Source organism: Hemitrygon akajei, chromosome 29 (genome assembly GCF_048418815.1).
Source record: "Hemitrygon akajei chromosome 29, sHemAka1.3, whole genome shotgun sequence".
NCBI lineage: Eukaryota > Metazoa > Chordata > Chondrichthyes > Myliobatiformes > Dasyatidae > Hemitrygon > Hemitrygon akajei.
In genome coordinates, this window is record NC_133152.1 from 32,342,673 (window position 1) to 32,359,429 (window position 16,757).

Consider the following 16,757-nt stretch of genomic DNA (forward strand, 5'->3'; position numbering starts at 1 on the left):
GGAGAATCGCAAACAGGAAAAAATCTGCAGATGCTGGAAATCCAAAGCAACACACACACAAAACACTGGGGGAGCTCAGTAGGCCAGGCAGTGTCTATGGAAAAGAGTAAACAGTCGACGTTTCAGGCCGAGACCCTTCATCAAGACTGGAAAGTAAGTACTCTGATGAAGGATCTCAGCCCGAAACGTTGACTGTTTTCTCTTTTCCATAGATGCTGCTTGGCCTGCTGAGCTCCTCCAGAATTTTGACTACAAGAGAATCCTGCTTTTCTTTGGGATGTTCCATGGGATTGCTGCGGCTGCACTTTGTGATCGCAACCCCTTTACCCCACAAAGCTTTACACAACTTGGAATGTTGGGTTGTTGAAAGGAGTTCTATATGCTATAGGTTTAAATTGGGGGCGACTTAGTGACAGGGTTTAATTGTTGCCACTCTCTGTAAGGAGTTCGTCCCTGGATGGCGGGGTGGGGATGCGTTTCTACCAAACGAGGTGTAAAGTGCTCCTTTTCTCCGCTGGCCTGCAGGCCACCCTTGGGCAAGAAGTAGCATCTGCTTAGCCCTTCCAGATCAGGGTGACGTGAGGCCATGGGAGCGGGTGGCGGATGGTCGTATGAGGAGCTGGTGCATATCACAAGTCCTGGTTATGTGACCACTGACACCAGGCAGACAATCTCTGAAGAGTATTGATAATGGCTGGAGTCACCTGGCTTGTAAAGACTCTGCCCAGAAGGCAGCAATGGCAAACCACTTCTGTAGAAAAACTTGCCAAGAATAATCTTAGTCACCCTGTTTGCCTATGCCATACGATGTGGCACATAATGATAGTGATAATGACGTTCTCCTCGTATCCTCAGGGTGCTCCAGTTCCCTCCCACATGCCAAAGACGTACAGGTTTTTAGGTTAATAGGTAACACATGGGTGTAATTGGGCGGTACAGACTCATTGGATTAGAAGGGCCTATTACTGGGCTGTATCTCTAAATAAAATAAAACATGAAATCAAGTTTTAAAAGAAACATGCACTTAAACACAAAGGATTCTGCGGGTGCTGGAAATCCAGTGTAATACACACAAAATGCCAGAGGAACTCAGAAGGTTCATCTATGGAGAGGAATAAACAGTTGATGTTTCAGGCAGAGGCCCCACATCAGGACTGTTTTCTTTCTCTTTTTATTTTCCTTCAATAATCACTCTTGCTCTTTGGATTTGTTATACCTCCATCTCAATCAAGATTGTTGGAAAATCCACAAGAAGTTCTGGATATGGCCCAGTCCATCATGGATAAAATCCTCCCAACTGTTGAGCGCATTTACATGAAATGCTAATGCAGGAAATCATCATCAGGGGACCTCCACTACCCAGGCCATGCTCTCTTCTCACTCCTGCCATCAGGAAGAAAGCACAGGACTCTCAGGACTCACACCACCAGGTTCAGAGACAGTTATTACCCCGCAACCATCAGGCTCTTGAACCAAAGCAGGTAACTTCATTTAATCTCACTTGCCCAATCTTTGACATATTCCCACACCAGTGGACTCACTTTCAATGACTCCTCATCTCATGTTCTTGCTAAATATTGCTTATTTATTCATTAGTATTAATTTATGTACTTGCACAGTTTGTCGTCTTCTGCACTCTAATTGAATGCCTAAGTTGGGCAGTCTTTCATTAATTCTGTTGCGGTTATTTTTCTATAGATTTATTGAATCTGTCCACAAGAAGACAGATCTCAGGGTTGTATATGGTGACATCTATGTACTTTGATAATAAATTGACTTTGAACTTGGCACAACTCTCACTTTTTCTCCTCCCATGGATGCCACACATCCTTCTGACCATTTCTAACACATTTTTACATTTTGATTTTTATTTCAGATAAAGGCAAAATACTTCCCCCAATTCAGGGTTCTTAAAGAAGTGTTTACAATATTAGAAGTATATTAGGAGGGACCTGGGTGCCCTTGTGCGTGAATATAGAGGATCTAAGAGCAGGAGAGCTGCTGCGTTCCAAATGTGCATGCTCCTAGAACACTGGGTACAGGTACAATCTCACTACCTGGGACATACTGTACTTCCAACAAATGGAGGGCAGCAAATGTTCGCCAGATTGATTCATGGCTGGCGGGTGGGTCATTCAAGGAGAGATTAAGTGCTCTAGGGTATTGAGATTACAAGAATGGGAGGTGATCTCATTTGAGTCATGGAGCCATAGAGCACAGCAGCACAGAAACCCGGTCCTTCGGCCCATCTAGTGCCAAACTGTTATTATGCCTACTATCATTGACTTGCACCTGGACCAAACCCCTCCCATTCATGTATTTACCCAAACTTTCCTTAACCATTGAAATCAAACCTGCATCTATCACTTCCTCTGGCAGCTCGTCCCACACTCTCACCACCCTCCGAGTGAAGAACTTCCCCCCTCGTGTTTCCCTTAAACATTTCTTCAATAAGAGGGGAAGTGCTAGAAGTGTGAGAAAAGATGGTGCCTGAAGTTTTTGTAGAACTGGGTGATTTTGTCCAGTTCGTCCATGCAACAGCTTATTTTTCTCCTTTCAAGGTGGCTGGGGTCCTGTCCGAGACCGTGATCTACAGCTACAGCTCAAACTACGGTTCTCCGTGAGCGGTGAGTTTTCGCACCGGCATTTCGATATCTCCAGGTGCGGCCTGGAAGGTCTGTGTCTTCAGGGTGCGGCCCCGTAGGTGACCCAGTTCCTCACCGATGTCGGCAACTGAAGTGTCGTGGGAGACTGAAACATCGAGACAGCAGGCGGTGTGTGCTATTGTCAGAAGCAGGCATCTGTAGCCGGGTGATTTTTCTTTCTTTCTCTCTCTCTCTCTCTCTTTTGTGGCGAATGAGAGCCTGTAGGTCCTTGAATGGGGAGGGCTTGGAGAGCTGGTCTCCCGATCTCGTTGTTGCAGGAGTGATCGCTCTCTCCCTCGCTAGTGAGAGAGAGTCTGTCCGAGATTCTGACAGATGGACAAATGCTAGAAATACTCAGCATCTGTGCGGAGTAAATCAGAAATAATATTTCACTTTGATGATCATTCATGAAAAATGTTCTGATGAAAGGACGTTGGCCTAGAATCAGAATCAGCTTTATTATCACTGACATATGTTGGGAAATTTGTTCTTTTGTGTGTGGAGCATTGCAGGGCAATACATTAAAAATACTGCAAATTACAGTAAGAAATGTATAAAAGAAATATTACTTTAAATAAATAAAGTATTACTCTGTTCTCTTTCCACAGATGCTGACTGACCTACTGAGTGTTTCTAGCATTGCTTGTTAGTTCTTCCTTGGTGCTTGGCCGATTCAGGAGCTCGGAGTTGCCTAGAGACGAGCCGCTGGTGACCAGTATTAATCTCAACATCACAGCCGAGGAACTTAAGTTCAGGTAATTAAAGAAATATTTAACTTACATACAACTAAAATCCTGAGATTGCTGAACTAATGTAAGAATGCACACTGCATTCTTAGAATGAGCTAAGAATTGGGCTTTAAATTCTAATCCTTAGAATTGGGCGAAGAATTACATGAGCTGATGTAGGAGTCCTGTCTTGGCCCAATCATGTCGACTATTCATTTTCCTCCATAGATGCTGAGTTCCTACAGCGTTCTCTGTGTGCTGATGCATGAGTGCATTGGTTGACTCTTGTCCAGGAAGGAAATGCACCAGCTTTACTAGACAGGCTCATGCATGGCTCCGGACTCACAACTAGTTGTGCAGTAACTGATTTCCAAAATGACAAACAAATCCCACAGGGATGGGAATAAATTCTGCCTTAGATAATAACACCCACATTTTGCAGGTTAATAAAATGAATCTAGCAACGTATAATGCGGTATTAATATCACATTACTCTCTGTGCTTGCTCCAATACAATGGCGACTATGCTTCACTAGCGGTAGACTTTGAGATATGAAAGGTGAAGCAAGCTAAAAAAAAAAATCTTTCTACGTCCACAAATGGGAAAAACAGCCAAAGTTCCCAGGGTGATTATTAAAAGGAATGAATTATTTTGTTACATTGAAATAGTCTTCAGCACAAGTCTGATGCTCATTAAACAGTGAAGGTTTTGCTAATTAGACAGGTTAGTCAGTGCTCTCGGATCAGTAAATAACAGCAATCAGAGAGCAGGTAATTGTGAACTCACACAATGGGGCACTATGCTTCCTTCAACACCTAATAAGTTTAATCAGCGCTGAAGGGTTTGACACGGGCGTTCAGCTGTAAAATGAGTTTGTGATTGCAGTTTTTATAATTAGTTTAATTGCAACATAACAACATATCTTGTTAAGTCTGCTCACAAAGGAACCAAGAAATCGGAGTAGGGTAGGCAACACGGCCCCTTCAATCCACTCCACCGATATTTCATACATCCTTCAGATAGATGAAGAGGCTGTTTTGCCCATCGGTGTCTACGCTGGCTCTCAGAGCAACCCCATCATTCCCATTGCACTTTTATTTCCCACAACCCAATCTCCCTTTTGTGCCTCTTAACATCCACTCATCCTCCCATCAGCCACTAGTACTGGGATCAAGGATCACCAGCCCACACTTCGCCTTCTGTCAGCCATGCAGTCCGTTCATGCTAGAACCTCTCCTGTAATACAACGGCCTCTTATCTTGCTTAGCAGCTTGATGCGTGGCATCTTGACAAAAGCCTTCTGAAAATTCAAGTAAACAACATCCATCGACTCTCCTTTGCCCATCCTAACTATTACTTCCTCAAAGAATTTCAACAGACTTCCTCAAGGAAACCATGCTTTCAAAGAGCTAGGACCAGCATAATGGCCAAAATAACTCCCAGACTGTAGTCTTTCAATCAATCAACACGAACATTAATTTCTCAAACTTCCAGAATTTTTCCCCCTCCCCTCACTTTTTCTATTCTCCATTCTGGCTTCCGTCTTATCCCCCTCTTCTCCTCACCTGCCTTTCACCTCTCTCTGGTGCCCCTCCTCCTGCCCGTCCTCCCATGGTCCACTGTCCTCTCCTATCATATTGATCCTTCTCCAGCCCTTTACATTTCCACATATCACCTCTCTGCTTCTCACTCCCCCCTTCCCCCACTCACTTATCTTTCCCAACTTTACTAGGATCAAGATTTAAGGGCTAACTTTCTTCGCTGTATACCTTTCAATGTATTAGGTATTTGCTGTGGTGTGTTGGTCAGGGACATACAACATGAAACAACTTCAACAATTATAAATAATTATAGAAAGATGTAAAATGTGTATAAATACATAAATACCAGCATGTATTTACAAGGCAAACAGCATTATTAAAAAAAGTGGTTTAAATGGTTACAGTGTAGTGTAGTCCATGCAGGGAAAGAGCACCTTACACCTCCTTTGGTAGAGATGTATCTCCACCTCACCACCCAGTGCAGTCATGGTGATAACAGAGCGAGGGGATGGGAGGGGCTAGGTAGAATGGTTGATCAGATTAACTGCATGGGGGAAGAAACTCTTAAGATGGGACAGAGGTAATTAACCCAATGACAAGTATGTCTTTGGGACGTGGGAGGAAATTGGAATACCCAAGAGAAAGCAACAGGGTGTTCTTTGGTTGATTTTACAGTTGCTGTCCCACGTACCAAGATACAGTGAAAAGCTTAAGTTTGCATAACATCCAATCAGGTCGTGCCATGCATAAGCACATTGAGGAAGGAAAAAGTAAAACGGAATGCAGAAAATGGTGTTACAGTCACGGAGTAATTGCAGTGCAGGTAAACAAGTTCAAGGAACATGATGAGAGTGACTGGGAGATTGAGGGTGTTAATGTTTAGTGTATGAGAGCTCCATTCAAGAGTCTGATAACGATGTGTGAATGTGTAGATGCACACAGATAGCATGGAATTGGATCTAGGTCAACGAAGGTGTGGGACATTGGCCACTAAACCGTGTCTCCTGTGGTCTGTTCACTTTCCCAAATCATCTGCCCCTCCCCTGCTTCTTCTGCAGACACGAATGGAATGCTGGGAAGAACATCAAATATTGCTGGAAGATCATTAACTCCCGAAAGACCGACTTTTCGTCTTCCTGAAACTTGCTGGGCCTTCCAGCACGGTGAGAAGTCCATAAAGGAACGCCGTCAGCTGGCACATCCTGGGCTGCAGTACGTGCTGAACGATACACTGACGCCTGGCGCAGCCAGCGCCAAGGGCTCCGTGGGGAAGCAGCACAGTCTGGTGTTCTACAACTACTGGACGGGGAGGAGCTGCGTCAGGTGGGGCAGGACCACAGCCCTAGTGCTCTTCTACTGCTGAGTGACTGGAATCGGGTGCTGAAGCCCCTCAAACAAGGAGTGTTCTGCCTTTTGGGCTATTGGTTTGATTTTACCACGTGATTAAGCACGTTCGGCTTTTATTTTGAAATGAGCAGTTTCAGATCTATATTAGGCCACTTCCTATGCAGACAGGAAGTAGTAAGTAGGAAATCACATTGGCTGGCAGAAGGCTGGAGGTTTATGTTAGGAGTGAAAGAAGTTTCTATCCAAAACCGTCCTGAACAGAAGCATTGTCTTTTCACTCCTTGTTCGCTATGTCATACCATTGAGTCAGCAATAAAACCAAGAAGCTAGGAAGCTATATTCAGACTCTCTTGTCATCTTTGAATGGAGTTTGGCTGGCTGTCTAGTTGATATTACAACACATCATCGAGGGCAGTGGAAGGGGTTTCACCCCAGAGGGCCACAGGATGGCATTAAGTATAGAAATGTGTTCATACTATCAAATGATACAGAGAGGTTTAAAGAGTACTTCCCAGTAATACCTGTGTGCAGTGACATGCTCTGCCAATATTGTGAGGACTAAAACGAGATGCACAGGAAGGAAACACTTCCCTTCTCTCAGTGAGTCCATTTATTTAATAAATAGCTTGGTTGGTTTAGCTCACCACCTATCCCACAGCCTAGAGACGTACACTCGGTGGCCATTTTAAAGGTACACCTGTACACCTGCTTGTTAATGCAAATATCTAATCAGCCAATCACGTGGCAGCAACTCAGTGTATAAAAGGATGCAGGCATGGTCACGAGGTTCGCTAGTTGTTCAGACCCAGAATGGGGAAGAAAAGTGACTTTAACAGTGGGATGATTGTTGGTGCCAGACAGGGTGGTTTGAGTATCTCAGAAACTGCTGATCTCCCGTGATATTCATGCACAGCGGCATCTAGAGTTTACAGAGAATAGTGCGTAAAACAGAAATCATCCAGCGAGCAGCAGTTCTGTAGGCAAAAATGCCTCGTTAATGAGAAATGTCAGAGAGGAGAACGGCCAGACAGATTCAGGCTGACAGGAAGGTGACAGTAACTCAAATAACCACACGTTACAACCGTGGTGTGCAGAAGAGCGTCTCTGAATGCACAACATTTTGAACCTTGGAGTGGATGGGTCACAGCAGCAGCAGAAAACCACGAACGTACACACAGAACATACACTTTGAAAGCTACAGGAGGTACCTAATAAAGTGGCCACTGAGTGTATATTAATATCCTAACATCGCTCTATAAGGTTTGAAGACAAACCTAGTAATAATCTACCCCTGTGATGCATCTAGATTGTGTTTGTTGTGTACTTACTCGTGGGGATCACTGAGAGAGTTTGAGGTATAAATCTTCACAGCGGAGACTCAAGTCAGTGGGGAACAAAGATTTAACACCCTGCTGTGGTGTTACTTTATCCGCTGTCAGAAAGGATTTAAAATAAGTCGATTAACACCAGTATTAAAGCAGCTTTGATCTGAAAATACCAAATATCTGACCTTGAGTTATCAAACACTGCCTGAAAGGGTGCTGCAAGGGGATTTAGGTGTCATTTTCATTGTGTGTGAACACACATCATGGAAAATAAAATTGGAGGGCTGTGGGAAAGAACACATGGGATAGAAGTAAATAGGTAGTTCTTTCATAAGACAGAGGGGCGGAATTAGGCCATTCAGCCCATCAGGCGTGCTCTACCATTTGATTGTGGCTGCTTTATTTTCCCACTCAACCCCTTCCCCTGCTTTCTGCCTGTAGTCTTTGACACCCTGACCAGTCAAGAACATATCAACTTCCACTATAAACTTGGCCACATCATTGATGTATAACACGCCAAGTAGAGTACCCAACACCAACCTCTGTGGAACACTGATAGTCACCAGCAGCCAACTGGAAAAGGCCCCCTTCGTTCCCATTCTCTGCCTTCTGCTAGTCGCCCGATCATCTGCCATTTTAGCATCTTTCCTGTAATACCATGGACTTTTACTTCGTTTTGCAGCCTCACATGTGACCCTTGTCAATGGCCTTCTGAAAATCCAAGTACACAACATCCACCAATTCTACTTTGTGTATTCCTCAAAGACTTGTCAGGTAGGATTTCCCTCTAGGAGCTAGGATCAGAGTAACGGGCCAAATGTCTTTCTGCTCTGATTCTAGTTTTGGCTGTTATAACTCCCAGACTATAGTCGTTCAACCCGACACCATGTACATTGATTAATCCAGTAATTCCTTCCCTCTCCCCCTTCTCTCTTTTTCTTTTCTTCTTTCTAGCTCCCCCTTTTACCCATTCTCCTCACCTTACCTGCCCATCATCTCCCTCCAGTGCCTCTCCTTCTTCCTTTTCTCCTGTGGTCCACTCTCCTCTCCTATCAGATTCCTTCTTCTTCAGCCGTTTACCTTTTCCACCTATCACCTCCCAGCTTCTTACTTCACCCCCCCCCCCAGCCCTCACCCATCTATCTTTCTGCTCACCTAACCTCACCTATCACCTGCTAGTTTGCACTCCTCCTCCACCCAATTTTTTATCCTGGCTTTATCCACCTTGCTTTCTAGTCCTGATCCATTTTGTGGCTCCTTTGGAAAGTTTCTCCAAGGCATGCCGAACTTGAAGACGTTTGCCTCCTCAGTTTAATGGGAGTTCTGTGAGATCCTCGCTCTCTGTTACCCCTTTGGAACACCATCATGAATCTATCCTGCACCCTCTCTCGCTTCATGACATCCTTCATGGCGAAGTAAGGTTTCGTCAGCCTCCTGTGCAGCTGTATTGTTTTCCCAGAGAAGATCTGAACTCTGGTGGTCATGTCAACTAATCAACCATCCTCACCTCCAGTTTATTCGATGCTTCGTTCTTGACCTGCCGAAGGTTACTCCTCGTGTGCGCGTACATGTCCGCCGAGGGCTCTTCCGCCGGGGGGTGTGGTGCCGGGTAGCAGGGCGGAGGTGGCAGCGGCTGAGACGTCGCCGGGGGAGACGGAGCCGGGAACATAGGAGGTAGCGGAAGAGCTTTGCTTCCCGGTGCCTGGTTTTCCCGAGGGCTCACCTCCGGGTTCAGCATGTCCATGTAAGTGTCCATGTCCGTATTCGCTGATGGCCCTGGGAACAAGGAAGTTCAATCAGAATCCAAGGAAAACTTCGGAACTCTTGGGGGGAAAAAAATCGGGCTATAAAACTTTAGTTTGCAAGGGGAATCCACTGGTTGTATTAATGAATCTTAAGGAGGAGTGTTGCAATAATTGCCATGCAATAAAAGTAAAAATTGCAAGGAATACTCAGCAGATCCGGCTCTCTCTCTCTCTCTGACTCTATCTTTCTCACTTTTGCCCTCCCCCCCCTACAGGTGTCCCAGGCCTGCTGAATGTTTCTCACCTGTTCTGTTCTATTTTGGATTTATATCATTTCCAGTTTTTTGTGCTTCATAATCGTTGTGCAGCTTGTAACATCACAGGTGATTCCTCAGAGGCGCGAGAGGTCCTGCAGACCTTGAGCAAAGTGCACAAAATGTTGAAGGAACTCAGCACATCAAGCCGCACTTATGGAGGGAAATAAGCAGTCCATCGGGACCTGATGAAAGCCCTCGGCCTGAAACACACACCGTTCGTTCATCTCCGTGGATGCAGCCTCATCTGCTGATTTCCTCCAGCATTCAGTGTGTGCCATGTTGTTGAGAATATTTTGGAGTGTGCTGAGATCAGAAAAGGTGCTATATAAATGCAAGGCCGCTCTTTTCTTCCCTTCCCAAATATAAATGTGGGAGTCATCTTACCTGCCCATCATCTCCCTCTGGTGCCCCTCCTCCTTCTATGGTCCATTGTCCTCTCCAATCAGATTCCCTCTTCTTCAGCCCTTCAACCTTTTACACCTATCACCTCCCAGCTTCTTGCTTCATCCTTCCCCACACTCCCCCACCTTCACCTGGTCTCACCTGTCACCTGCCAGCTTGTTCTCCTCCCCCTCCTTCTTATCCTGGCTTCTGTCCCCTTCCTTTCCAGTCCTGACGAAGGGTCTCAGCACCACCCCCCCAACAAAAAAAATCAACTGTTTATTCCTCTCAGTAGATGCTGCCTGACCTGCTCAGTCCCTCCACCATTTTGTGTGCGTGTTGCCGACAGTCAATTCGACATAATTAATTTTACGTCTAAGTGGGCTTCAGGATTTGTACATTTGTAAATCAGTCTTGCTCACCAGAGGCCAACAGCTGGTCACAGAATGAGCAACCTCATAAAGGAGACCTTTCATCTCATATTCTCGATATTTGTTGATTTTTTTTTTTGCTTCCTTTGTATTTGCACAATGTGTTGTCTTTTGCAGACTGGTTGTTTGTCCATAATGTATGGGATCTTTCAGTAATTCTGGTGGTGTTTCATTGTAATTACTGTTAATGCCCGCAAGAAAATGAATCTCAGGGCTGTATACAGTGATATGTATGTACTTTGATAATAAATTTACTTTGAACTTCGAGACTGCAAGACGAGCAGTGGGAATCACGCTGGGTGCATTAATCACGTTCCCCCCCCCCCCCCACCCCACTGGCAGACCTCCAGTGAATCAGGGGCCGTGACGAGATCTTTTCTCATCAAACCGCCAACACTGATGTTGACTGAGGAACAGTCTCCACCCCCCCCCCCCCCCCGTCACGGAGGAGGGATGAGGAAGAAATCCACCAGGGAAAAGAGAAAGAAGGTAAACCCCTTTCGCAATTATTTCGCTCATTAAATGAACACATTTTCTCTGTCTTTTTTTAAAAACTTTAAGCAGAACACAAGCATTTTCAGGTTTGATGCCGCCAGTATTTGAAGCTCCATTTGTTTTTTATGAATCATAAAACAGTACAGGCCCTTCGGCCCACAATATTCTACCTATCTACATAAACCTACTAACCCTTCCCTCCTACACGACTCATTACCCTCCATGCTTTTTTATATCTATGAGACTACCTGTGACATGAGAAATTCTGCCAATGCTGGAAATCCAGAGCAACACACACAAAATGCTGGAGGAACTCAGCAGGTCAGGCAGTATATCGATGGAAATGAATAAAGAGCGAGACCTTTCATTAGGACTGGAAAGGGAGGGGAAATAAAATGGTGGGGGGGATGGAAGGGGGATGAGCACTGGTGAAGCCAGGTGGGTGGGACAGGTAAAAAGCTGGAGAGGAATTAATCTAATGGGGAGGAAAGTAGACCACAGGAGAAAGGGAAGGAGAAAGGGGCACAGGGGGGAGGTGAGAAAAGGCAAGAAATCAGTGTGGGGAATAGAGAAAGAAGGGACGGGGAAGAGAAATTTTTCTCTGGAATGAGAAATTGATATTCATAGCATCAGGTTGGACGCTACCCAAACAGAATACAAGACCATAAGTCCATGAAACATAAGAGCAGAATTAGGCCATTTGGCCCATCAAATCTGCTCTGCCATTCAATCATGGCTGGTCCATTTTTCCCCTCCTCAGCCTTCTCTCTGTAACCTTCGATGCCGTGTCCAATCAAGAACCTATCAAGGTTTGCCTTAAATACACCCAATGACCTGGCCTCCACAGGTCAACCTTTTGGTTGTTCTACACAAGGACTCCCAAGTCCCTTTGCATCTCAGATTTTTGGATTTTCTCCTCGCTTAGAAAATAGTCTGCACATTTATTTCTACTACCAAAGTGCATGACAATGTGTTTTCCAACATTGTATTTCATTTGCTACTTTCTTGATCATTCTCCTAATTTATCCAAGTCCTTCTGCAGCCTACCTGTTTCCTCAACACTTCCTGCCCCTCCACCAATCTTTGCATTGTCTGCAAACTTAGCGACAAAGCCATCTATTCCAACATCTAAACCATTGATATACAGCATAAAAAGAAGTGGTCCCAACACCCACCCCTGAGGAACACCACTAGTCACCGGCAGTCAGTCAGAATAGGATTCTCTCATTTGCACTTGCTGCTTCCTACCAATCAGCCAATGCTCTAACCATGCCAGTAACTTTCCTGTAATACCATCGGCTCTTAACTTAGTAAACACCCTCATGTGTGGCAGCTGGTCTTATGGTCTAAGTCCAGATATACAACATCCACTGAATCCTCTTCATCTCTCCTACCTGTAATCTCCTCAAAGAACTCCAACAGATTTATCAGGCAAAATTTTCCCTTGAAGGAACCATGCTGACGTTGTCCTACCTTGCCTGGGTCACCAGGTACTCCTCCACCCTGAGGGTGGCCTCATTGTGACACAAGAGGAGGCCATGGACCGACATTTCAGAACGGGAATGGGAATTAAAATGTTTGGCCGCCAGGAAGATCTGCTTTTGGTGGATGGGGTGGAGGTACTCGTCGAAGCAGTCCCCCAATTTATGGCAAGTCTCTCAATGTAGAGGAGGCAGAATCTTCTAAATATCTGTATTGTATCAGTCTCCACCACCGGTGTGTTCCACACACCCACCACTTTCTGTATAAAAAGCCTAACTTCTGACATCTCCCCTTAACATTTTTATGACTCTCGGCAGCTTTACAAAAATTTGGCACAGTATGTGGAGGTCCCCATTCTGAGATGAACCTCAAGGCTCTGGGCGCCATCTAGTGGAACTACCCAAATCCTCATTTGTCCACAACCCTTCTGTGATGGAGTCCAAATGGAACTAGCAACTTGGCTTCCTCACCCTTCAGACCTGAAGCAATTTCAATAAAACCTAACTATTACAATTTGCGAGAAGGGCAGGACCTCAGCATAAATGAAATATTTCTTTTTTTTTAATTTAAAAAAAACCTCCCTTGTTGAGTTAATCAAATTTCTCAGGTAACATTCAAATTGCTCTCAAGCACAGAACTGGTTGAAACCGAAAAAAATGATAGAGCATGTAATGTTTCTCATTACCACTAGGTGGAGACAAAGCTTCACTAACAAACCAAAAGGAGCCATTCTACAGGTCTGACTAAAGCAGTAACCCAGTACAACAGCAGTCTTGGCCCGACACCTTGACTCTTTTTTCCTTTCCACAGATGCTGCCAGACCTACTGAATTCCTCCAGTACTTCGTGTGTGTTGCTCTGTTTTTTCCAGTATCGGCAGAATGTCCTGTGCTTATAGGATGACCGGGTGGAGATACATCTCTACCAAAGGAAGTGAAGGGCACTCCTTCCCTCTGCTAGCCTACAAGTCACCCTTGGGCAAGGTGTAGCATCTGCTCAGCCTCCCCGATCAGGATCACGTGATGCCACACGAGCAAGTGGTGGACGGTCGTCTGAGCAGCTGGTGCATATCACAACTCCTGGTTATGTGACCACTGGCGCCAGGCAGACAATCTCTGAAGAGTATTGATAATGGCTGGGGTCACCCATCTTGTAAAGACACTGCCCAGAAGAAGGCAATGACAAACCACTTCTGTAGAAGCATTTACCAAGAACAATCTTGATCATGGAAAGACCATGCTTGCCCACGTCATGCGACATGGCACATAATGATGATGTCATATGACATGGCACATAGGGAATGTACTTGTGTTTATGCTGTGGTCACAGAGGTTGGCCTCACACTCCGGAAGTCCACATTACACCGTGGGAAGCCTTAAATCATAGCTACCATCAGGCAGGAGGTACAGGAGCCTGAAATCCCAAACCTTCAGATTCCAGAACAGCTACATGCCTTCAACCAGTCATTTCTTGAACTAATCTGCACAACCCTCATCTATTAGCCACACTGTGACCATTTTGACCACTTTCCCAATGCAATGCAGTTTGCTTGTTTTTGATCTAATTGTGTTCTGCCTTGCACCATTTATGTACAAATAATGCTTTTCTTCTGAACATCGTGCCTCTATGTGCCTGAAAAGTTGCCGTAAGTTTTAAAGTTTTTCATCACACCTCTGTCACCAACATCATCATTATGTGCCATATTGTATGACATCATCATTATGTGCTCGATTGTATGATGTGGGTGATCATGGTCTTTCCACTAACCATGATTGTACTTGGCAAATGCTTCTACAGAAGTGGTTTGCCATTGCCTTCTTCTGGGCAGTGTCTTTACAAGACAGGCGACCCCAGCCATTATCAATACTCTTCAGAGATTGTCAGTGGTCGCATCACCAGGACTTGTGATATGCACCAGCTGCTCATACGACCATCCACCACCTGCCCCCTTGGCTTCATGTCACCCTGATCGGGGGGGGGGGGGGGGTGAGGAGGAGGCTAAGCTTGTGCTACACCTTGCCCAAGGGTGACCTGCCGGGTAGCGAGGGAAGGAGTCCCTTACACCTCTTTTGGTAGAGACGTATCTCCACCTCACCACACACAACCATGCACCAGCTTGCATACATGACCGTTAACCTGATTTTCACCTGGGTCAACCTCCAGAGTACCCTGAGGTAGGAAGTTCCAAAGATTCCTCACCCTCCGTGGAAATGAACTCCTCCACATCTCTCACTTACGTGCCTGAGGACTTCCCCTTGCCCTCCAATTCCAAAACCATGCCCCTTTCTTCCCTGGTTCTGTTCTAGCCTTAAGCTCCTATCTCAGAGTGACAATGCTTTACTGAGCCACACCTTGTCCCTGGCCCTGGGCCTGCCCCGCCGGGCTGCCCCTCTTTTCCCTGGTACTGGATTGGCTGGAATGGCAGGAGTTGTAGTTGGACAGTGTGCTGGAGGGGGAGCCCAAGTCCGTCCCAGTCGGCTGCTGCGATGAGACGGTGGTGTTGGGAGATGACATCCCCGAGTCAGGCTGTTTGCATTCGAGGTCCAGGGACGGGTCCCGAGACAGGACCCGGTGCTCCACACTCTGAAAGGAGACAGAGAGATGAAGTAACACAGCATGAACATACCCTGTTCCTCCCAACCAGTCCAGCTTGCTCCCTTATACCAGATATGGACAAACTCTTTACACTTCCATTTACACAATCATATTCCCAGGTTGCCTGAGTCAGGCTTCGCTACTGAACCACATCCTCAACTGACCCCATCACACAGGAGACCAGCGCTCACACTGGGACCATTCACCAACTCACACCAGGACCATTCACTAACACACACCAGGACTGTTCACTAACACACACCGAGACCGTTCACTAACATGCACCAGGACTACTCACTAACACGCACCAGGACTACTCACTAACACACACCAGGACCGTTCACTAACACGCACCAGGACTACTCACTAACACACACCGGGACTACTCACTAACACACACCAGGACTGTTAACTAACACACACCGGGACCGTTCATTAACACGCACCAGGACTACTCACTAACACACACCGGGACTACTCACTAACACACACCGGGACCGTTCACTAACACACACCGGGACCGTTCATTAACACGCACCAGGACTACTCACTAACACACACCGGGACTACTCACTAACACACACCGGGACCGTTCACTAACACGCACCAGGACTACTCACTAACACACACCGGGACTACTCACTAACACACACCGGGACTACTCACTAACACACACTGGACTATTCACTAACACACATCGGGACTACTCACCAACACACACTGGACCATTCACTAACACGCACCGGGACCGTTCACTAACACGCACCAGGACTACTCACTAACACGCACCAGGACTACTCACTAACACACACTGGACTATTCACTAACACACACCGGGACTACTCACCAACACACACCAGGACTGTTAACTAACACACACCGGGACCGTTCACTAACACGCACCAGGACTACTCACTAACACACACCGGGACTACTCACCAACACACACCAGGACTGTTAACTAACACGCACCAGGACCGTTCACTAACACACACCAGGACTATTCACTAAAACACACCGGGACACCCAATTAGAGCTAATCACAGGGTCCTAGTTTTGAGAATGTTACATCTCGTGGTGTCGCTCTGCTGAACTACTGACGTTCCTTTAGAAATATTACGAATGAACTCAGGTCACTGTCTCTACGTCGGAGTCGGCCTTTCCTCCACACTTGGGTTCTGATACTGCCGGCACCTGCTGAGCTACTGTGGCACTTTTAGCAGGGCAATAGATCAGTTGTTAAGTATTCTAGGGCATGGCAGGTGTATGTGAACACAAGCTTTCCCCTCCTTCTCAGCAGGCTGATACAGATTGGCAATGAATTTCCACCCTCATTAATCTAACAAACAGGTGAATATCTGAATCACAGTGGATTTAATTTGGCTTTTTTGACACTGATCAACAGAAAAAGACTCTTTCATGTCAAAGTGAAAACAGATCTCTGCAATGTGATCTAAATTAATTACAAATATCAAACACAAAATAATTGATTGCCTAAGTATTCAGTCCCTTCAAGTCAGTATTTAGTGGATGCACCTTTGGCAGTAATTACAGCCTCGAGTCTGTGTGGATAGGTCTCTATCAGCTTTGCACATCTGGACACTGCAATTTTTCCCCATTCTTCTTCACAAAACTGCCCAAGCTCTGTCAGATTGCATAGGGATCGTGAATGAACAGCCTTCTTCCAAGTCCAGCCATAAACTCTCAATTGGATTGAGGTCTGGA

The 16,757-nt window shown here is 45.8% G+C and overlaps 1 protein-coding gene across 1 annotated transcript in view; it reads right to left on the minus strand.

The window, feature by feature from the left end:
• LOC140718411 (uncharacterized) overlaps positions 1-16,757 on the minus strand; it is a 185,158-nt gene that overhangs the window by 96,627 nt on the left and 71,774 nt on the right. Inside the window, exons 6-7 of the mRNA XM_073032125.1 lie at positions 14,789-15,020; positions 9,095-9,363 (exon numbers count right to left, since the gene is read on the minus strand). Coding sequence (XP_072888226.1) covers positions 9,095-9,363; positions 14,789-15,020 — 501 coding nt within the window. The remainder of the gene's footprint in view (positions 1-9,094; positions 9,364-14,788; positions 15,021-16,757) is intronic.